This window comes from Misgurnus anguillicaudatus, chromosome 24 (assembly GCF_027580225.2).
Source record: "Misgurnus anguillicaudatus chromosome 24, ASM2758022v2, whole genome shotgun sequence".
Lineage (NCBI taxonomy): Eukaryota > Metazoa > Chordata > Actinopteri > Cypriniformes > Cobitidae > Misgurnus > Misgurnus anguillicaudatus.
Window position 1 is genome coordinate 39,083,926 of NC_073360.2, and position 24,965 is coordinate 39,108,890.

Genomic DNA, 24,965 nt, shown 5'->3' on the forward strand with positions numbered 1-24,965 from the left:
AAAATGTGTGGTTGAATTGTATTAAAAGATGAAGAAAAATCAACAAATAAAAGTCTGAAAAAAAAATCAACAAATAAAAGTCTAGCATGTATCCTCTGTCCATCCAAGTGTCATAATAGCAAATTTAGCATTGTGACTGTAGCGTCCTGTACTCCTCTGTGTGGTCTATATGCAAACTCCATATAATTTCTCAAAGATTTTCATTAAGTCAAAGCAACCGGCCTAAAATCATGAATCATCTTAGGACCACTGCATTTAGGGACAGGGATGACCACCGCACCCTTCCAGAGTTTCGGTACATGTTGTGATGTCAATTGTCAATTCAGTTTATTTACCAGACTCATGTCCAAAAAAAACACACAAGGCAGGACAGATAAAAAACAGAGAAAACATACAAACAGTTAAAAAGAGTAAATACAAAAATTAAAATACATACAAACATTTCAACCAATGCATTCTCAACCTGGATGTGTACCTGGAGCAACTCACTAAGGGATTTGAGAGTGCCACCATGATACTGTTTGAAGACTTATCCAAACGCTGCATAAACTTAAACATCAAATTTCTTAAAAGTGCCTTTAATGTAATCACTCCTACAGATACAAACATCTGACTAGCACTCCCTCCTCTGGGAACCTTGAGTAAAATTCTCATTGCATCATTGTAGGCAACTTGTACCTTATGCATGCTGGATTTTTTATAAGAAGACCACAGATGGGCAGTATAGAGTGATGTACAGTAAGCTTTGAACAGAGCCACTTTAACTTGAGTGGAACAGTAACCAAACTTACGTGCTATGATGTTAGCCTGTGCATATAATTTATAACACTGTCTGTACATGTCATCATCATCATTCATATCATCTGCAATACAATGACCAAGGTATTTAATCTTTTTGCAGACCTCAAGACAATTATTGGCTAACATGAACACAGGAAAATTAAGCCATTTATCCTGTTTCGTTCTGCATATTAAGACAGCACTTTTGCTGGAATTATATTTTATATCAAATTCCACCCCATAATCAGAGCATATATTAAGAAGCTCCTGCAGCCCAGCACTACTCGGACTAAAAATAACAAGGTCATCTGCATACATGAGATGATTTACCAGCATGCCACCGATCATACAACCCGTGTTACAACCATTAAGTCTCCTTGACAATTCATCAATATATAAATTAAATAAGACCGGGGATAATATTCCTCCCTGCCTTACACCATTGGACACTCTAAAGGGGGCAGATATACTACCCCCCCATTTAATATGCATCTGCTGGTGGGCATACCAATAGGCAAGAACCCTCACAATATACCCAGGGACTCCCCTTTGCTTTAGCTTAATAAAAAGCTGTTTGTGATTCACTCGATCAAATGCTTTGGAGGCATCTATAAAACACATGAGAATAGTAGAATTTTTAGACTTTCACTATTTCCTTAAGAGCATAAATACACATGTCTGTGCCATGTTTAGGCTTAAATCCAAACTGATTATCTAGGGAAGAGATATACCCGCTCACCCTTTCAAGGAGGATTCTTTCCATTACCTTGGACAAAATACTGGCCAATGCTATAGGTCTATAATTATCCAGGCATCCAACTTTTCCAGCTTTGTTCTTAATCACTGGAACAAGCAGAATAGATAACATTGAATCTGGTAGTATGCCATGGATCAACAAACCAGTAAAGTTGATTGCTAGGAGGGGAACAAGCCTAAGACTGGCATTTTTCAGATGCTCTGCAGTTATTAAATCCATACCACATGCTTTATTGTTAGGTAATTTCCATATGGCATCAAATACCTCATTTGTCAAAATACTTGCAACATTATCTTCTCCGGAGACTCCTTCAACAGTACAAGGAAGGGAAGATTTACAGTTATTAAGGGACCTCACCTCCTTCCAAAAATCAGTAATATTGTTGCTCATCATTTTACTAGCCATAGAGTCAGCCCTCATAGCTTCCTCATTTCTAGATATAAAACGAACAGCATACTTATATCTGGCATTTGCAAGCTTTTTACTCTCACGCTCAGGGCCCTGCCTAGGTCTCCCAGCCAGGTCCCAAAGCCTGTAAGCTTCCGAGCTTCAGTGTGATATGGTGCTACATGCTCATTCCATCCTGGTCTAATATTAAAAGCCATGTTTCTCCTGTGTTTTTGAAGAGGTTTACCAGCCTCCAACAGAGCAGCCACAACATCATCATACATGGCACATAGATTACTCTTGTGCACCTCACTCTGACAATTTACATCCTTACACATAATAGCTTCTCTAGGAAGACAAAAATTACTTAAATAGTGGTCTGTATTAGTATAATAAGCCAGAAGATCCTCTTCAGAAAGAGTTGACCAGTCTAATTTAGTACTCACATTACCACTGATAGCATTGTTGTTAGTAACTTTAGATGGTAATTCTTCAGTGTTAATTGTGAGGGCCAAAGGTATATGATCTGTTATTGTGACCCCATATTTAATACTCATATTCTCTATGGCTGCATGCCCATCAGCTGTACTAAAACAATGGTCAAGCCATGATGTTGTGTGCCAGGCTTCACTTATGTATGTATAACTATCTGCAGGCAACAGTACTCTACTTGATAAAGTGAAGTTATTATCTTGACTAAAGCAGATCAGATGCTTGGCAAATAATGAGTTACTGTCACTGATATCAGCATTCATATCCCCAACAACATATACATTACAGATACTATTATCTTGAATAAAAGCATTTATAAAAGCCAATCTATTTAAATATTCAACCTCATTTTCACTAGACTCATATGGTGTATAAACATTTAAAATGACAAAATTATTACATTTATAAGTATATTGTATACCGATACACCAGTCCACATCAAGCCTGATCGGCTTTATCACAGCATCAAGCTTTTTATTCCAGAGCACAGCCACCCCACCTGGGATTCTGCCTCTGACTATAGCCTTGTTAAAATCAGTCGTTGACTCTCCAACTCCAAGAAAGTTTTCATTAAGAGTGTTCAGTTTCTCTAAATCTTGTTTAGCAATAAAAGTCTCCTGTAAACATAAAATGTCACATTCTGCGAGCAAACTGTCTACCACAGCACGTATTGCTTTTTCCCCTGTGCTCTGCCCCAGGCGCAGGCCACGGCAGTTGTAAGACAGTACCCGAATTGACATGTTCATGCCAACGGGTTACCTCCAGAGGGCCCATTTGCCTCCCTTTCGGACGGCACACGACATAAACCAACAACACTGGCCTTACGTGGCTCATAATAACGCCTTATTAGTGCTCCTTCTGGCCAGAGTTCAGGAATGTACATTTCCCCAATATCATCACATTCAGCGGTCACTTTAAAAGAGCCAACCCTGCTACGTGCATTTTCTATTTTTTGGCAGGTGACCACTCTATTAAGTTTACTTTTAAGATAGTCAGCAAGTGTGTCTGCATCAAGTTCTGGAGAAAATTTTGTTGCAAAAACACTCACCATTTTGGTCTTCAAAGTTTTAATAGTACTCACGGCTCCAGTACCTATGATAGAAGCTGGACCAGATTTTTTACGTCCCGCGGTAATCGCACGCCCATCCAGGGCTGTAGCAACAGACTTTGTCTTCTGCCGAGCCCGTCCGTTTCTCACAACTTTACTCCAACTTGGAGAGTCAGTGCATAACACTGACCCGGCAGGATCCTTCCCCGTAGCTGCATCCACCGCAACAGTCCCATCGCGGCTGCACTGCACCGGTTCAGGACAGCGCGCTAATGCGTCTCCCATTTTGTGTAGGTCCGCCAAACCTCCAACTCCCTGCTCCACAGTCAGCGCATGTTCGCCACCTCGCACACCCGGCGTCGGCTCCTTAGCGTTTCCCGAGCTATTATAAACAGCCTTCTTTAATCCCGGAGAGAACCCAGCTACAGCACTAGTAATCGGGTTGCCAGATCGGCACTCCAAAACAGATACCCTGTGGTTAATTTCCACAGCTTCAGCACGAACTTGTTCACATACACCCGTCTGGAGCTGGGTTACGTGTTTTAGAGCTCCCACTTCCGCACAGAGCTGCTCCATTCTCCGAAGCAAACAGGAGACATCTAGGCTCGAGAATGTCACCGGAGGGAGCTCATCCAAGTAATAGGAAACAAATCTAGGGATATTAGACCCACATTCATTCAGTACTTTAAGGCAGAGTTTTATGTTGTTGGCGTCTCTATGCTGCCCTTTGTATCCAACACATCTCTGCGAGGTTCCCGGACAGAGCTCAAACAAAACTTTCTTAGAGGCTTCAATTTCCTCAGAGTCAAACGTTTTTGTGGCCAATAAGACAATCTCATCCTGGCTTAGAGTCTTAATTTTCACAGCAAGGAAGTTTAATAACTCATCCTCCACTATTACTTTGCCATCAGTCGTCCTATAAATATCTGGTTTTAGACGAGACCGTTTAAAACTATGAGCATGAGCCCCCGGGTTGCAGCCAGCCACATCCGCCATTTTTTCCGCCATGTGTCTTCAGAGACTTATAAATCTCATGAAATACAGGGCTCAGTTCTTTTGCGCATGACTTTAAAAGTCTGCCACAGATGCTATCAGGACCTGGGCTTTCGATGTTAAAATGCTGATCATCCATTCATTTAAAATTCAATTCCTCGATTTCTTTGCTAAAATCTAAACGGTCAAAACGACAGTAAAAGTGCTTTAGTGCATTTGCCATTTTCAAAATTAAAACCATTTAAAGTAACCTGATTACTGCAGTCTGAGTTCTGAAGGCCTACTATGGTTTTCACATTGCCCATGCTGAGCCAGGATTTTTGGATGCCATCTTATTTTCACATTTTTCCTTATGTGTTTAAAGCAACACCAAAGAGGTTTTTTTTTACCTTAAAATAACGTTTCCAAAAAAGTCTCAATGGTTCATCCACTCAAAACAGGGTGAATGGCACTTTCACATTCGCTTTGCAGCCCTCTATCGGCCAAAACCGCACTAAAGAAGTTTCCAACCGTCGGGTAGCGGTCCTGTAGTTCGAGTGAAAACTACAAAAACTTGCTTTACGGCAGACCTACAATCCAATCAGAGCCAGCTATGCTGCAGTATTTACGACAGTGGTAATGAACAATTACGCTTCTAACCTGTAGGGGGAGCAAAGAGCCAGAGTTCTTTAGTGTTGCTTTAAATTCCTTTGTAAACAGGACTTTACTGATTTAGTAACCCAAGGCTTATTGTTAGAATAGATTTTGAACTTTTTACATGGAATTATCATGTCCCTGCAAAAAAACATATATGAGCATGTAATATCCACCATTGAGTCCAAATCGTCACCACAGGTCTGTTTAAAAATGTCCCAGTCTGTCCAGCTGTACCAGTCTTATAGACAGGACACAGCATCTTCTCACACTCTGATGTCCCTAGTCACTGTTATCTTCAGTCATATATATGGGCAGCAAATGGACACAATTGTGATCTGAAGAGCCCAAGGGGGCCAGGGGGATAGATTTGTATGCACCTCTCACCGATCCATAACACAGGTCTAAAGTCTTGCCCCATCTCGTCGGACAGGAGACATACTGATGGAGAGTTTTAACAGTCTGTTTTAGAGAGACATAACCAAGGATCAAATTTGGTGCCACAGGTGAGATTGACTGTAACCTCTGTACGACATGAAATACTGTACTAGTAGCCGATGCGGAGTTCGCCTTCGGGTGAATGTAAACTGTTGTAATAAAAATCTGAGGGAACTCTCAGGGTAGATAAAACGGTCTCAAGGACACCGATAAAGTTCTACATCAGCCGTACAAATACGCTCTTTGACAGTAACACAGTAGCAATACCGCTTGTTGACATAGAAACATACCCTTCCTCCTTGGGTTTTTCCCCGTCACCTTTGAGAGTTGATACAAATGCCCAAAGGGGCTCCGAATCCATCCATACACAAAACGACGCCCCGGTCACACTCTGTGAGCCATGTTTCAGTAAATGCCATAATACAGCAGTTCATAAAATTCTTTTGGTAGCGTACATTTCCTTAAAGCACATCCACTTTGTTCCTCAATTATTGTACATTTCCTATAAACATTGAGGACAATGGAGCCCGATTTAAGCACTTGTTTTCTCACCTCCTTTGCCCCTTTTCCTTTTCTTTACCATGCACCTTGCTTCCTGGGAATCCCTTTGAATAAAATTACAACGTCTCTCTCGTATATTCTGTCCTCATTTGGCATAAAGCCCTGCAAGCCATAACGCGAGCTTTCACGCCTCCTTGCATACGGCCTTTCCCAGGCAAAAGTGTCTTAGAAATTGTAAATCAATATATTGTTTTATGCGCATGAGTAGGCAGAATGATTTTCACATCATTTTGAAGAACAAACTCTAGACTACTAGATCCTGTTTTGAAAAGTCTTAGGAAAACATGTTTAGAATGAGTTTTGTTGACTTATATCAGTGACCTAAAAATGTAGCTTTTGGATGGGAAAATAAGGGAAATTTTCCGGTGGCCACTGTGAGCAGTCCCACTACCCCAACCAAGCTCCAGTATACCTTACTACATTTTAATATATAAATATATATATATATTTTTTTTCATTACACTTTTAGTGAGTTATTGTACAAATTGTTGCAGACTATGCATTCTTTAAGACTGTTTTGGAAGAAGTGTTTTTTTTGTCTGAGCCAGAGTGGTTAATTTTAATTTAATCTTATTCCTTCCCCCGTGTGAGATGCTAAAGTCACAGTTGTAAAACTTACAAAACGCCCGACTGTCCCCCAACCTACTCCTCTTCAGAAAAGTAAATTCGCTGTCCCATTGATTGCGTTATCTACATGAGGGTTTTGTTTTTTGTCAGGAATGCCTTCTGTCTCTGTCGTAGTGTCCATCATCCATCTGTTTTTTTTTCCGTTGTCACTCATCATCTGACCTCACACACTAACCTCGCAACATTATCGCGAGGCTAGTGACAAAGCTCAGATTGGGAATGCATTTTTTTCTCCGCCCAGGGTATTATTATTATTTAAGAATGTAGGTTAAAATACGGAAGATTTACGGGAAAATAGTAATTAGGGAGGATGGCGGGAAAGAAGGGTAGAATGCGGGACTTTCCCGGCCAAAACGGGGTACATTATCCCACTTATTACACGAGTAAATATAAAAACACAATTTTATTTGATATCTTTTACTAGCACATTTGTAAGAAAAGTAAACCTTCTGCGAGGGAAACCTGTTTCCTAATGGCAGAAAGCAGACAGGTTAAAACAAGTTCAAAGTCCATAAAAGATAAACATTGAATTTATTAATTTCTAAATAACATGACATATATGTTAATAACTATGCATATTTATACCGTATACATTCTTAGATATTAAACTGTGTGTGGTAAGATTACTCTTAGTACCCTGAAATGTTTTCCTCCAAAACATTATAGCAAAAAACCTTACCTTTCACCTTAAAGGCACTACTTGTATTGTAGTCATAAGTAAAGTTTGTTTTTGCCGTCAAAAGAATAACTTAATTTAGTTACGACTCAATGCAGAAATGGTAACGCAACAACAAGTGTATAACGTGTCTTGTGGTGAAACTGTCGAGCAATCAAAATGCAGTGGGAAGAGATCTCTGGACCTGGATCCAGCCCCGCCCCCTGGATGTCGTGTTCTGCAGTGAGGCGCTACTGCCTAAAAAGCCCTTAGACTTCAGAGGGTTAAACCAAAATAGAGCTCGGGAATCTGACGTCACCGACAAAATGCAACGCAATGAATTCTGGGAGTTTATGCTCAGGAAGCTGCTTGGGCGCTGTGTAGACGGGTGAAGTAGCTGCCAGAGATTGCATTTTACTGACTGAAAGATGTTTAAATAGCGAAAACTCTTGCTGTGTAATTAACTGTTATAACTGCAGTCACGATCGGCGTAGAAAATTAAGTTAATCCTAAAAGAAGTGCGATTTATTTTCCGCTATCTCGGTTACAGTAACTTAAGCTGAAACTCAGATCTCTGAGTTAACAAAACAGCAATGCATGGCATGGATAGCAGAAGACAAGAAATAATAACCTTCAGCATTTCCCGAAACATGTTTATTCACAGCATTATTCACTGATATCAGGCTGGACAGATATCAGAGATTGATGAAGCCACACCGTTAGATGGTGCTTCACAGATGTATGATGCTTTGCAAGAAAACAACAATACACCACATAATTAGGGCCCGAGCACACCGGGGTGTGAGGACCCTATTGTTCTTCCTAAACATGCTCGAAAACTCATGAAACTTTACACAGATGTCAAGAGTGATGAAAACGTACATGTGGTGTAGGCTTTGGAATTAGGCGTGGGAAAATAGCTCTATAGCGCCACCTACAAATTTTCAAGGAAGCAGCCCTTGGACTGTGTTTGACGTACAATTACGAAATTTGTTACGCTTCTGTAGCATGACAAGACCTACAAAAAAGTCTCTTGGAGCGAAGCCGTGAACCAAACAGGAAGTCAGCTATTCAGAGTTATTTTTGTGATTTGGGCGCAGTTTTTGTCATTTCCAGGCGTCATACTTTAAGTAACTCCTCCTACAGTTTTCGTCGGATCATCTTAATATTTCGTTAGTGTAATCTTAAGGCCTTTGTGATACTAAATTGCGAAGGATTTGACTCTATGTTTCGGTTCTGGCCCGATAAAGTTTGATCTTTTGTCATGAAACAGGTAGTTGCTGGAACTCAGGCATGCAGTGTCCGATCTGTCCCAAAGTTCACATGATTGCTAAGAGTCCTGACCTGAACAGATGTACATAACAATTTCCATTTATAGTCATAGCACCACCAGCTGGCAACATGAAGGGGCATGTTTCAGCGCAACTTTCAAATATTAAACGAAGCAGCCCTTGAACTGTGTTTAACGTACATGTACGAATTTCGGTGTGCTCGTGTATTATTACAAGCCAAACAAAAAAGTATCCTGGAGCAATGCCCTAAACCAAACAGGAAGTCAGCTATTTTTAATACTTTCTCAGATTTTGGCTCAGTTTTTCTCATTTCCAGCAGTCATACTTTAACTAACTCCTCCTACAGTTTTCGTTGGATCATCATCATATTTGGCGAGTCTCATCTTAAGGTCTTTGTGATGCTAAATTGCGAAGGATTTGATTTTTTTGTTAAAATTTGTGTCCGTTTCGGCCAGCCAAAATTTGATGTTTCGCTATGAAACAGGTTGCTGGAACTCAGGCATACAGTGTCCGATCTGTCACAAACTACACATGAGTGCTAAGAGTCCTGACCTGAACACATCTACATGTCAATAGTCACTTATGGTTATAGCGCCACCAGCTGGCAACAGGAAGTGACATGTTTACAATGATTATGCAATGTCCAATCTGTCCCAAACTACACGTGATTGACAAGAGTCCTGGACATCTACATGCCATTAGTCACTTGTGGTTAAAGCTCCACCAGCTGGCAACACTAAGTGACATTTTTACAATGATTATGCAATGTCTGATCTGTCAACTCTCCACATGAGTGCTAAGAGTCCTGGACTGAACACATCTACATGCCAATAGTCATTTATGGCCATAGTGCCACCTGCTGGCAACAAGAAGTGACATGTTTTACACTGATTATTCAATGTCAGATCTGTCCTACATTTTACATGATCAATAAGAGTCCTGGACTGAACACATCTACGTGCCAATATTTACATGTAGTCAGACTCACTCACTCGATGCTACCTCTAAATATGGCTCATTATACTACACTTTTAAATGGTTCCCCTATGTTTACATGCTTAAATGCCTATTTACTACTGTTCCCTTTAATTCTTACGCCACAGCGTGGCAGTGTCATGTGTGCGAGGGCCCTTCCATCACTGCTTGCAGTTTTAATTATACATGTAGTCTGAAATAAATATTGTCTTTTTTAAAGACATTTTTATCCAACTTTTACCATAATAAATGGCAAAAAACTATTTCAACTTGTATTTCACATCTTTAAGGTAAGTGTGGTTACACAAAAGAGATAAAGCTGTGTGACATTTAATTATTAAGGACGATAGAATTAAGGTAAACATGTAAACTTACTGAACTACAATGTAGTTGTAGTACTGGTGAAGAGACGGCGTTAAATACAGTTATTAAAACAAAAATAACAAGGCAATAAATGCAAATAAAGTAATAATGTACAATTATATACATATTATATACTCACAGCACTGCATTTTTATCACTGGAATATACCATAGTATATGTATATCCTTATATATTAATATATTCTGTACATTCTGTATATTCATATGCTACCTGTATAATCAAACTTATGCAGCCTGCACCTAGGGGTGTGACGAGATCTCGTGCGACGAAGATTAAATGTGTTTCGCGAGATTTCTTGTGGAGGTGAAATGCTGGCTAAAAATAAGCGTTTCTCTCCTTCTAAAGTGAAAGTGAAAGTAAGGTAGCATCCGCGAGACGAGTCCACTATCGCCCCTTGCAGGCATTTGTTATAATACATACATAATGCTTTTTATTTATAGGACACAAATGTAATGTGTTTGTTAATGTAATGTTGTTTAATGTAACTTGGTTTAAATTCTTTATTTGAACCAATTATTATTGCATCTTCGTTATTATGTAATTTTAAAGGCTACTGCTCACTTGGGTCTATTTTTATTACCCAAAAATAACAAATTAGGCTACTTCATTATCAGTAAGCAAAATAATTGTTAGGGGCAGTCCTTGATTAGTTAAAACTTTTAAAAATGAGGTGATTTCAGTTTCTTATTTATTTTATCATTGAGGATTTTTTAAGAAGTATAAAAATATCGTCTCATTCTCGTGGATTAAGTGTCTCATCACACCCCTACCTGCACCTTATTCATTCAAAAAAATTACATTAATATCATATATATCCATATAATGTCCACATTGTTCACATTATATTATGTATAGACCCATAGTAATATATCTATCTATTTATTGTACACATGTTCATACATCTATTCTGCACTGACTTACTACTATCTGCACTTCTGGTTAGATGCTAAATTTCGTTGCCTTGTTTACATGTGCAATGACAATAAAGTTGAATCTAATCTAAATCATAAGCAGGGCTCTACAGTGCGAGTATTTCACTCGCATATGCGCCTAAAAATAGTTATGTGCGAACTTGTAAAATAATTTGGGAGCACAGTGCGCCAGTGACACTGAACAACAGCGACGCATACCACTGATTTTACACGGAAAGCATGCAAGAGGACGAGGTCGCAATCTTGATGCGCGTACATCTGTTTCATACAGCATGAGATGCAGAGCGTGAGTCACATGACCGGCGCGAGCAGCTGTATCACGTGTTTATATTCACACCTTTGTCCGCAACGCGAGCCTCCCCCGCCCTGATAGCGCCAACGTCAAGATGCAATGACTGACAGTGGTGAGTTAAGAGACCACGGACTCTATGGCTGTTTTAACTTTATTTGTTGTATTTCCAGCTTACAACACCACCTTTTCCGACAGTTGTTGTCTGATATGTCAGCTCAATGATCAATCGCTTATCCACAATGACATTAACAATAGATGTCTTAATAAAGGAAACGCATTGAAACGAATTTTGTGAACTAGAAAAAAGATCCTGCCTGGCGTTTCTCCGAAATTCAAAGCAGACAAAGGCTCAAATATTATTGGGAGTCATGGTTCTCATACAAGAATGCAATTTAAACGAGTAACAGTTAATCACCCATCACTCACAGCCCAGCACCTGCACCACTGTATGCGTATCGTGACAAACATACACCTGATTTTACTGCCCTGATGAAATCTAAAAGTATAATTTCTCTTATAAGAAGCTAGCCTAATGTTTGCCAGTTATTAAGATGGCGGTTGTAGTTTAAATAGAGGTCGTGAAATAATTAGCTTTGACAAAAAACTGCATAAAACAATGTTATGTTCCATATTATAAACTTTTGGTTGTGTACTTAAGTGAGTAAATAAGTTAAATTCTCAACGAGTGTGATATGGCTCTTATTTACCCCTAAATGTAGAATAAAGCTTACTCGGGCATCTAACAATGCACTTATGTTGTTATGCAGTTTTAAAATAAAACATACGAACATGTCTGGATGTAGAAAAAGCGTACTTGGTCATATTAAAATGCACTTATTTTGTTGTATGCGGTTTGAAAATACATGTTTGTAAAAAAGTCTATTGTACAATGCACTGATTTTCTTGTCATGCAGTTTCAAAATACAACATGAGAATGTTTAAATGTAGAAAAATGTAGTCTTTATCACTGATATATCTCTGGCCCCTCATTTGAGATGCTTTTCATAAACTGGCCCCCATGACAAACTAATTGAATAGCCCTGTCGTAGACGCTCAACACACAATCATATTCGTTAATAGTAAAGAAATGAAATGATATTGGGCTATCAGTGCTGCTGTCGCTCTCTCCTATTAAAATATTAAATATTAAAAATGAGCTTACGATCAATAAAATGCAGCTTATATCTGCTGCTTTTGGTGACGTGAACTCTGGCCTACATTAAATCTGCATATAGCACGGGAATAGAATATCTATATGAATTGAGCAGTTTAATCAACTTTTTACTGTGCTCCTATATTTCTTTGTGTGCTCCTAAATTTTTCCATTTAGGAGCACATGCACTCCTTGGGTAAAAGGTTAGCGTAGTGCACTGATAAGGCCAAAAACTATGTGTTTTTTGTTGTTGTTGTATTAGCGTCATATACGTTCGATGCATTAATATTGCTTCATTTGGCCACATACTAATTCTCCGTTGCTACAAGCGTCTCCTATAACGCGCGTAGCATAAAACATGGCGGAATGCCGTGAACGATGACTTTGATTCCCGAGCTCTATACATTACATGCAAACGGCCCCTACGTTTTGTTTCTCTTCCCCGGTCTCATCCTCAAACATGAGGACTATGAGACTTACAAATGCACTTCCTACTGCTGTGAAAGTCATTACACCACTGATCAACTGACCTTCCTTTGACGTGATGCCCAGCCAATATCTGACCCATGACTGCCCTGTTTAATCTACTTATTTGTGTGTAATGGTGTAATTGGTGTGGGGGATGTTTTATTGGCACACTTTAGGCCCCTTAGTGCCAATTGGGCATCGTTTAAATGTCATCGCCTACCTAAGCATTGTTTCTGACCATGTCCATCCCTTTAAGACTACCGTGTACCCATCCTCTGATGGCTACTTCCAGCAGGATAATGCACAAAGCTCGAATCATTTCAAATTCAGGGGTGCAAACTCATCAGGGGTGAAAAAGGTGACAAGACAAAAGCGCTCTTATATAAGCGGATACGTGGCTTGCACGCTCCTCTTAAACAGAAACAGGTATATAGCGCATATAGCACTGTTGTCAACGGCTTAAAATCACTTAACTTAAAACTGCGGTGCGTGAACAAATGTTAAGCTTTATGACCACGCGCACAGCAACGTGACGTGGGCGCGTAACCTTAAATGAGAAAATACTACGAGTTAAGTATGTGCACTCAATCTGCAGACTGCTTAAACTTCGGCAGCAAATGAGGTGGCTATAAATTGTAAAACATAACCCGCCAAAACTGGCTAGTAATTTGACATCGTTACCACAATAGCTGGACATGATTTTCATCATTTCATTTACTGCTACCATGTCGCAGACCCCCTCACCCCTCATTTTCAAAAACTCAGAGGATCTAGACGAATCACAAGAATTACCTATTTTGTATCAAAAAACGGCGAATTTCGCCGAAAGGTGACAAGTTTGCACCCCTGCAAATTGGTTTCTTTAACATGACAATGAGTTCACTGTACTAAACAGTACCCCCCACAGTCATCAGATCTCAATCCAATAAAGCATCTTTGGGATGTGGTGGAATGGGAGCTTCGTGCCCTGGATGTGCATCCCACAAATCTCCATCAACTGCAAGATGCTATCCTATCAATATGGGCCAACATTTCTAAAGAATGCTTTCAGCACCTTGACCTCAAAAAGTCCCCACAAGATAACAAAAATACTGGTATTTATATCTTTGTTGGGACAATTGGTACCCACAACGTGATAATTACCAGGTACATGCACACACACACACACATATATATATGTGGATGGACATGCATCTTTGAAATATTAGGTTAATCATTTAGGACAGTGCACCTCTCAGAAAATGTACAAATAACGATCATTGTAGATGTTTAATTACAAGAGTATTGGGATGCTAGACAAGGGATTAATGTAGTAGGCTACTTATTTTTTCTGAAAACCTCCCACTCATTTAGACAGAATGGGTCACATAAGGAACTGTGCTGAAAGACACAATAAACGCTTAAAGGTGATGTACAGTATTGTTCCCGCTATATACAGTCTTGTTCAAAATAATAGCAGTACAATGTGACTAACCAGAATAATCAAGGTTTTTAGTATATTTTTTATTGCTACGTGGCAAACAAGTTACCAGTAGGTTCAGTAGATTCTCAGAAAACAAATGAGACCCAGCATTCATGATATGCACGCTCTTAAGGCTGTGCAATTGGGCAAGTAGTTGAATTAGTTGAAAGGGGTGTGTTCAAAAAAATAGCAGTCTGGCATTCAATCACTGAGGTCATCAATTTTGTGAAGAAACAGGTGTGAATCAGGTGGCCCTATTTAAGGATGAAGCCAACACTTGTTGAACATGCATTTGAAAGCTGAGGAAAATGGGTCGTTCAAAACATTGTTCAGAAGAACAGCGTACTTTGATTAAAAAGTTGATTGGAGAGGGGAAAACCTATAAAGAGGTGCAAAAAATGATAGGCTGTTCAGCTAAAATGATCTCCAATGCCTTAAAATGGAGAGCAAAACCAGAGAGACGTGGAAGAAAACGGAAGACAACCATCAAAATGGATAGAAGAATAACCAGAATGGCAAAGGCTCAGCCAATGATCACCTCCAGGATGATCAAAGACAGTCAGGAGTTACCTGTAAGTACTGTGACAGTTAGAAGACGTCCGTGTGAAGCTAATCTATTTTCAGGAATCCCCCACAAAGTCCCTCTGTTAAAAAAAGGCATGTGCAGAAGAGGTTACAATTTGCCAAAGAACACATCAACTGGCCTAAAGAGAAATGGAGGAACATTTTGTGGACTGATGAGAGTAAAATTGTTCTTTTTGGGTCCAAGGGCCACAGGCAGTTTGTGAGACGACCCCCAAACTCTGAATTCAAGCCACAGTACACAGTGAAGACAGTGAAGCATGGAGGTGCAAGCATCATGATATGGGCATGTTTCTCCTACTATGGTGTTGGGCCTATTTATCGCATACCAGAGATCATGGATCAGTTTGCATATGTTAAAATACTTGAAGAGGTCATGTTGCCCTATGCTGAAGAGGACATGCCCTTGAAATGGTTGTTTCAACAAGACAATGACCCAAAACACACTAGTAAACGGGCAAAGTCTTGGTTCCAAACCAACAAAATTAATGTTATGGAGTGGCCAGCCCAATCTTCAGACCTTAATCCAATTGAGAACTTGTGGGGTGATATCAAAAATGCTGTTTCTGAAGCAAAACCAAGAAATGTGAATGAATTGTGGAATGTTGTTAAAGAATCATGGAGTGGAATAACAGCTGAGAGGTGCCACAAGTTGGTTGACTCCATGCCACACAGATGTCAAGCAGTTTTAAAAAACTGTGGTCATACAACTAAATATTAGTTTAGTGATTCACAGGATTGCTAAATCCCAGAAAAAAAAAATGTTTGTACAAAATAGTTTTGAGTTTGTACAGTCAAAGGTAGACACTGCTATTTTTTTGAACACACCCCTTTCAACTAATTGCCCAATTGCACAGCCTTAAGAGCGTGCATATCATAAATGTTGGATCTTGTTTGTTTTCTGAGAATCTACTGAACCTACTGGTAACTTGTTTGCCACGTAGCAATAAAAAATATACTAAAAACCTTGATTATTCTGGTTAGTCACATTGTACTGCTATTATTTTGAACAAGACTGTATATATATATATATATATATATATATATATATATATATATACACACACACACACACACATGTCGTCATCATTCGTCATCATGGCAAAGACAAGAGAACACACCATTCAAGTAAGGAAAATGTGTGTTGACCTTCACAAGTCAGGCAATGTCTACAAGAAAATAGCCACTCGCCTTAACTTGCAAGTATCTACTGTCAAAGAAATCATTAAGTTTAAAACAACTGGAACAGTGACAAACAAGGCTGGAAGAGGTCCCAAGTTTATCCTGCCACAACGCACAGTGAGGAGGATGGTAAGAGAAGTACAAATTTTCCTAAGCTCACTGTCACAGAATTGCATCAAAGAGTGGCATCTTGGGGTTACAAAGTCTCCAAAACAAACATCAGACGCACTCTACATGCCAACAAGCTGTTTGGGAGGCATGTAAGGAAAAAACCTTTTCTCACTAACACTCACAAATGTAAACGTCTGGAGTTTGCTAAGCGGTACTGGAACTTCAACTGGGATTGTGTGCTTTGGTTAGATGAGACTAAGATTGAGCTTTTTGGCAACAAACACTCTAAGTGGGTCTGGCGTAAAACAAAAGATGAGTATGCCGAAAAGCACCTCATGCCCACCGTGAAGTATGGTGGAGGATCTGTGATGCTGTGGGCCTGTTTCTCTTCCAAAGGCCCTGGGAACCTTGTTAGGGTGCATGGCATTATGAACGTTTTGAACTACCAGGACATTTTAAATAAAAACCTGACGGCCTCTGCCAGAAAGCTGAAGATGGGTCGTCATTGGGACTTTCAGCAGTATAATGATCCAAAACATGTTGCAAAATCTACACAAAAATGGTTTAGCAGTCACAAACTCAAAGTCCTCCCATGGCCATATCAGTCCCCACACCTCAACCCAATCGAAAACCTGTGGGGCGAGCTAAAGAAGAGAGTGCATAAGAGAGCACTCAGGACACTGGATGATCTGGAAAGATTGTGCAAAGAAGAATGATCAAAGATCTCTGTGTTCTCCAATCTTGTAAAATGTTATAGGAGGAGATTAAGTGCTGTCGTGTTGGCAAAAGGTGGGTTCTACAAAGTGTTAACTTCAGGGGTGCCAATAATTGTGGGATGCATGATTTCAATTTTTTTTCTAAATGTGTATTTTTTTTACCACCAAAGTATGGTACTTAAATGAAAGGTTGTATTGTTGTCTTTTTTTATTTGGGTTCTATGTTGTTTAAATAAAAAGGAGAATTTTTACAAGTCCATGACCACATCTTAAACAGGGGTGCCAATAACCGTGGAGGGCACTGTATATATATATATATATATATATATATATATATATATATATATATATATATATATATATATATATATATATTATGTTTTAATTCCCATAACATTTTATAAAATAGTATCTATATCAGCTATGTCTGGCTCTCTCAAAGGGTTTTTTCTTTCTGGACCATTTTCCTCCTGATTTCCTCCTGAGTTTTTTTCCCCCTAGGAGTTTTGTTCAACCCCTAGGGAGTCAGCTGACATTGACTTAACTTAGAACTCTCTACTATAAATTGAATTGGAAACTCAGAAAAAATTCTACAGTTCAGAAGCAGAAGCAAAAAAATAAACACCTCAAACAGATTTCATTTCATTATTACTTCATATTATCTTACCATAGTATCTCCAGTTTACAGTCAGGATTCTTCAGTACAGCAGAGATCAGCCTCATTCCTGAATCTGTGAGTTTATTCCTAGACAGATCCGTATCTCTCAGGTGTGATGGGTTTGAAGTCAGAGCTGAAGTCAGAGCAACACAACCTTCACCTGTGATATTACATCTTATCAACCTGTAGAGAACAATGAATTCATGTAAATTCTGCAAAACTTACAAAGTTTATACACAAATATAACATCCATCTCTTCATGTAATGTTACTCTTTCAATCCCTCAATAACTGACACGCTGTGTGTTTAAATGTGAAATAAAAACATCACACAGGCTATTAATGAACATCTCTTCATGAATCTGTATTGAGTTCATGACTCACACTAGTAATTCTCATCAGGTATTCAATATAAACATGTTTCTCTATTACAGGAGAAATATCAGCTCTAGGGTTGCAAAATGGTGGAAACTTTCCATGCAAATTATGCAAAACTACAAAGTTTATACGCAAATATAACATCCATCTCTTCATGTAATGTTACTATTTCAATCCCTCAATAACTGACACGCTGTGTGTTTAAAGTGGCCTATTCAAAGCCCAGACCTTAACCTGTGGAATGACCTCAAGAGAGTAGTTTACACCAGACATCCTACAAATGTATCTTAGGCAAAAATTCCCTCTGAACGATGTGCAGGTCTGATTCAGAACAACTAAAAACACTTGCTTGAACAATTGCTTCCAAGGGAGGTTCAACAAGCTATAAAATGCAAGGGTTCACATATATTTTCCTTCAGCGCTGTGAATGTGTATTGGGTGTTTTCAAAAAGACACAAGAAACTAGAATTTTTGTGTGTTGTCAGCTTGTACAAATTGTGTTTGTCTATTGTTGTGACCTAGATCACATTTTAGGATCAGACCACATTTTATGGCAAATCACTGTAGAAAAACAGTTTATTCCTAGGGGTTCACATACTTTTTCTTGCCACTATAAGTACTATTCGGACAGGATTAGTTTTACATAGAGACGCTGAGAAAATTTTTATCAGAGCTTCTCAGTGATTTTAGTCCCGTCCAAATGCTCCATAGCAGTAAACATTACAGACAGCTGCGCAGACTGATGGGTGACTGGCTTGAAGCAGTGGATGCCGGTTTAGCATCTATGCTATGGCATAAGGCCTGCTCTCACCTCAGTATCTCCAGTTTACAGACAGGATTCTTTAGTACATCAGAGATCAGCTTTACTCCTGAATCTCCAAGATTATTTTCACACAGATCCAGATGTGTCAGGTGTGATGGGTTTGATGTCAGAGCTGAAGTCAGAGCAACACAATCTGTGATATTACACTTCCTTTAACCTGTAGAGAACAGAGACAAACACTTCACTCTCTAAGATTACAACACACACATTAGATCAACATTGATTTTCTTTTGTTAGTTTATTCATTATTTATTATTTTACAGTTCATTATAAATCATAAGATATCAATAGTAATTACGGGTGGGAAAATACATTGTTATGGCGATGTATCGTTGTCTGTATCTGGCGATATGAGAATCGATACATTGGCATCAAATATCGTTAAATTAATTATTAAAACAAGGTGCCCTAAATAGATTAGTAATCTACCAATGGTTTACGCAGCCCGCGTGAACTTGAAATTAAACAAAGATTTAGCCACAAGAAGGTGCAGGGTCATTAGACATTGCATAAATGAGAGATAGAGAGAGAGCGGAATAACTTATAAATGAATACCAACATTACAGATATAAAGCTACAGGTATAAGAAAGGTATAGGAATAAAGGTATCAGGTGCCCAGGTCAAGAAAACTGAAGACAAGAAGGCAAGTAATATGTAAAGAATGTATGTATAAAACCACTCATCACTCATTTTTTATCCTAGTTAAATAAAGGTTTGAATGAATGAATGAATGAATCTCATTACAATATGCTGGATAACACTGGATATAACTATTGTATATATAGTTTAATAAAATAATGTATGTAATGCAACAAATCAATTACAACCTAACTACTGGTTGTATTTACTAGCAGCAGTATTAAGATCAGCATATTGAATATCTTTGACTAATTTAAATACATTAATATATTTAGAAAGGGCATTTGTGCATAATGACGTGCAACAAATGCATATAGAGTTAATTCAGGTGGTTTATCACACAACTATAATGATATGAGTGTGGTAAGGGCTGTATTATATTGCTAAGCATTCATCATATTCTTCTTTATGAGGGGGTAAATGAGGATCTTAAAATTAGGTTATAGTTTTCTTTTGGTGTAGAGCCCTCAAACCCACTGAACCTGATAGTTTGAGCTGTAATTGTGTCATTAAACCATCAGTAGAGTTTATAATATAATTACAAAACAAGCTATACTACAAATATCACATTTAACTCTTAAGTCCTTATTAGAGATGATCTTACTCCAGTTCCTCCACTTTACAGTCAGGTTTCTTCAGTTCATCAGAGATCAGCTTCACTTCTGAATCTCCAAGATTATTATAAGACAGAATCAGTTTTGCTGTAAAGGGCTTTGAAGTCAGAACAAAACGAGCTTCTTCTGTGATATTAAAATCCCACAACCTGTAGAGAAAAGAGACACACACTTCACTCTCTCAGATCACAACACACAAATCAGCAGGTATCACCTTAAAACTCAAAATATTTTTATTAACTGTCACCCCCCTACATTTTGAGTGTGGGGATGAAAAGATGATGTGCATCTTCAAATTAATATAACTCTGGCATTCTTTGGTCTAGGAGCAAAATCCAATTATCGTAAAAAGATTTTGAAAAATGAAAACTACATTCTTAGAGATTTCCACCAAAATATATAGTTTATCAAGATTATTTCAGGTTTATACGATATTTAATAAAAAAATAACAAACAATTATTTTGAAACAATATTTAATGAACAAAATAACTTTTTGAACAATAAAAAATCTACAAATTCAACCTCTTAGTTTCCATACATTTTACGTTAAATATTTATTTTCATTTTACTGTTTCTATTTTTCAGATTCTAATGTAAAACATCTTTAAGGAACCATTTGTAAATGTAAGAGACTTTACCCCAAATTCTGCAGTGTACAGTGAGAATCTTTTATTACATCGGAGATCTGCTTCACTCCTGAATCTGTGAGTTTATTGCAAGACAGATTCAGTTCTCTCAGATGTGATGGGTTTGATCTCAGAGCTGAAGACAGAGTAACACAACCTTCATCTGTGATATCGCAATCATACAACCTGTAAACAAAAGAAGAAAACCAATACGTGTTGAGTCTTCTCTAAACGTACATGATTGTGTCAGAAACCTTGAGGTTGTTTTTGATTACTCTATGTTTCGATAAACATATTTGTGCTGTTGTGAAAAATAGCTTCTTTCAGTAAAAATCTATTTCTAAACTCATGATGATGCTTTCTAAGGACCTTGAGACCGTTATCCATGCATTCATAACATCAAGGTTGGACTACTGTAACTCACTCTTCCTGAGTTTGCCTAAATCAAAAGTAATTAGTTACTAGGGAAAGTAACTTTCTAAGTTACTTTTATGTCTGCTTTTTAAATGTAAATATGAACAGTACTGAACAGTCAAAGCATAAAATTGTATGGATGGGCTATTTTACATACTGTAGGAGCCTATACTGCTTTAGATTCAGCCTTTGAATATTTTTGTTAGAAATTATCTTAATATGTAAGCTTAGTTTATTTATGTATATAATTTAGACCATTTAGACAAATATTCTGTATGTTTACATTTAAAATATATAATGTGTTAAAATTGTATACTGTTTCTTTAAGAATTTGGAGACAATTGTGTCAACGTGTCAAATTTGTGAATTTCGTTTCATTGCAGAATCTGTTAGTTGAGATCACGAAGAAGCCTCTCCATGTTTGAGATAGCAGTTGTTGTACATTTAAAAGCGTACATTTTGCAGTTGAAATCTGCTTTGTTTTTCAGAAGATTCTAGCGTGCAGCGGGGGGCGTCATTGTCTGTGTGTATATTTACATACTGTATAAGCTTGTGTTTTCGCCTCCGCCCCCAAAGGGAACAGCGTTGCTCCTGAATAAGGATAGTTCGCCCAAAAATGAAAATAATATCATTAATGACCCATATGTCGTTCTAAACTCAGAAGACCTCAGTTCATCTTCGGAAAACAGTTTAAGATGTTTTAACGTTAGATTTAGTCCGGGAGCTTTGTGTCTCCTCCATTCAAAATCTATGTATGTTTTCCATGTCCAGAAAGTTAATAAAAACATCATCAAAGTAGTCCATGTGACATCAGTGGGTCAGTAAGAATGTGTTGAAGCATCGAAAATACATTTTGGTCCAAAAATAGCAAGTGCCGCCTCATATGTCAGTCACGTCACTGACTTTATGGGGTGCCGCAGTGGATCGACTTGTGATCCACACAAAGGTAAAAAGTCCTGTTTATTTTTGCATGTTGTCATCCAGATTTCTTTTACAAAATACTACATATGATGCTAAAACATCTGTATCTCAAAACGGCTTTACAGGGGGTATGGCTTAGCTAAATGAGATGTAAATGAGCCCTATTGTCTCTCCAGGCCGGGAAAAGTGTTAACTCTTCTTTCTCAAATTTCTCAGCATTCCCTTTCTTGAATGTGTTATATTTAAATGGCCACAACTTCTCCAAATCTTTTCAGCTTTTCATGTGTTACACATCGTTGGAAAGCTTAGAAACTGCACTTTCAGACTCAAAATGCCCCAGATCCGACTTGTGTCCCTACTTTCCTTGACTGGTCACATATTTTCTAAAATAAATAATCATTTTTCTTATTCCATATTTATTTTAATAGGCCAGAAACGTTTCCGCTGTGTATCAGGGTGCTTCTCAATATGCTTCCTCGTCTTCTCGCTCCTACGTCCAACGACCCGGAAACTGATCGAGCTCCGCCATCATGTAGGACATCTCAATTCTATAATTGCACCGCGAGGAGGAGAGGAACGAAAAGTTAGGAGGCTTTCTGAGGAGTCATGAGTGAGGATATACAAGTGTATCCTATGTGGAAGTGTTTTATCAACTAAACCTGACGCACGTATAAACTCCTCCCTCTTCACATCGTCACGTCATTAAACACAAATAAATCTTGCTATTAATCATAAATTATTGTAAATGTAGACTCATTTCAGACAGTATATGTAATATGTATGTATAAACCACCGATCTACAGTGGCAAGAAAAAGTATGTGAACCTCCAGGAATAAACTGGTTTTCTACAGTGATTTGCCATAAAATTTGATCTGATCCTCATCTAGGTCACACCAATAAACAAACACGATGTGCATAAGCTCACAAGAAATAAATAATTCCAGTTTCTTGTAACTTTTTTCGAAACACCCATTAAACATTCATAGTGCTGGAAGAAAATGTTAGTGAACCCTTGGATTTAACAGCTTGTTGACCCTCATTTGGCAGCAAATACTTCAAGCAAGCGCTTTCAGTAGTTCTGAATCAGACCTGCACATCGTTCAGAAGCAATTTTTGCTCATTCCCCTTTACAAAACCGCTTTAACTCAGACACATTTGTAGGATGTCTGGTGTGAACCGCTCTCTTGAGGTCATTCCACAGGTTAAGGTCTGGGCTTTGACTAGGCCACTTTAAATGGCACATTTTGTTTTTCTTAAGCCAGCCTGTAGTGGATTTACTACAATGCCTAAGGTCATTGTCCTGTTGCATCAACTAACTTCTACTGAGCTTCAACTGGTGGACAACCACCCTGACATTATCCTGTAGATATTTTTCTTTAACTTAATTCATTTTACCCTCGATGATGGCAAGTGGTCCAGGCCATGAGGCAGCAAAGCAAGCCCAAATCATGATGTTACCTCCACCATACTTCACTGTTGGGATTATGTTTCGATGATGGTAAGCTGTGTCCTTTTTGAGCAATAACATTTCCCCAAAAAATCCAACTTTTGTTTAATCAATCCATAAAATATTTTCCCAGTAGCACTGGGGTTTGCCAAGGTGCTCTTTTGCAAACTTCAGGCTCACAGCAATGTATTTCGGGAGAGCAGCGGCTTCCTCTGTGTTTTCTGCCATAGGCATCGTGCCTGTTTAAAGACTTGCGTATGGTAGACTAATGAACAGAGATGTGTGCCATTTTCAATGATGTCTTCAAGCCTTTAGCTGATACTGTGGGTTTTTCTTTACTATATTGAGTATTCTGCATGGTGTCTTAGGAGTCATCTTGGCTGTGCGCCCACTTCTAGGAGGGTAGCTACAGTATTTAACTGTCTTTATTTATAGACAATTTGTCTTAGTGTAGACTGATGGAGGTCTAAACATTTTGAGATTGTTTTGTATCCCTTTTCAGCCTTATGGAGTGCAACATCTCTTGATCAGATATCTTTATAAGAGCATGTTTCAAAAGAACTGATGCTTCTTAAGGACAGCAATCTTAAAATGTGTGAGTGTCTTAATATCAATCAAACTTGCACTAAACCTCACATTTAAACTCATTTTTTTTAATTGGACTCCAGTTTGCCAGCTTCTGACAAAAAAGTTTTCAATAAAGTAACTAGATAGAAAAGTTTGAAGACAAACTTTATGTTGGCTTGACAAAGCCTGGCCTGAACGTTTAAAAAAGTTTGAGAGAAACTTAAAACAAGTTTAGTTTAGTAGTCTACCTTTCCGTAAACATGATTTAACAAAAAGTTAGCATAATGTTAACATGATTTAGCACTAAGTTAGCATAATGTTAACATGAATTAGCATGAGTAAGCATGATGCTAACATGAATTAGCATGAAGCTAGCATGATGCTAACAAGAATTAGCATGAAGCTAGCATGATGCTAACATGAATTAGCATGAAGCTAGCATGATGTGAACATGAATTAGCATGAAGCTAACATGATGCAAACATGAATTAGCATAAAGCTAACATGAATTAACATGATGCTAACATGAATTAGCATGAAGTTAGCATGATGCTAACATGAAGTAACATGAAGCTAGCATGAAGCTAACATTAATTAGCATGAAGCTAACATGAATTAACATGAAGCTAGCATGATGCTAACACGAATTAGCATGAAGCTAGCATGTTGCTAACACGAATTAGCATGAAGCTAGCATGATGCTAACATGAATTAGCATGAAGCTAGCATGATGCTAACATGAATTAGCATGAAGCTAGCATGATGTTAACATGAATTAGCATGAAGCTAACATGAATTAGCATGAAGCTAGCATGATGCTAACGTGAATTAGCATGAAGCTATCATGATGTTAGCATGAATTAACATGAAGCTAGCGTGATGCTAACATGAATTAGCATGAAGCTAACATGATGTTAACATGAATTAGCATTAAGCTAGCATGATGCTAACAAGAA

General features: G+C 38.3%; 2 protein-coding genes across 2 annotated transcripts in view; both read right to left on the reverse strand.

Moving 5' to 3' along the window:
• Positions 1–17,954, reverse strand: part of LOC141361709 (NACHT, LRR and PYD domains-containing protein 14-like) — a 273,710-nt gene extending 255,756 nt beyond the window's left edge. Inside the window, exons 1-2 of the mRNA XM_073863400.1 lie at positions 17,911–17,954; positions 17,588–17,761 (exon numbers count right to left, since the gene is read on the reverse strand). Coding sequence (XP_073719501.1) covers positions 17,588–17,761; positions 17,911–17,954 — 218 coding nt within the window. The remainder of the gene's footprint in view (positions 1–17,587; positions 17,762–17,910) is intronic.
• A 1,839-nt stretch (positions 17,955–19,793) lies between these two features.
• Positions 19,794–24,965, reverse strand: part of LOC141361710 (ribonuclease inhibitor-like) — a 76,790-nt gene continuing 71,618 nt past the window's right edge. The window contains exons 5-6 of the mRNA XM_073863401.1: positions 20,672–20,845; positions 19,794–20,181 (exon numbers count right to left, since the gene is read on the reverse strand). Coding sequence (XP_073719502.1) covers positions 20,019–20,181; positions 20,672–20,845 — 337 coding nt within the window. The 3' untranslated portion in view covers positions 19,794–20,018. The remainder of the gene's footprint in view (positions 20,182–20,671; positions 20,846–24,965) is intronic.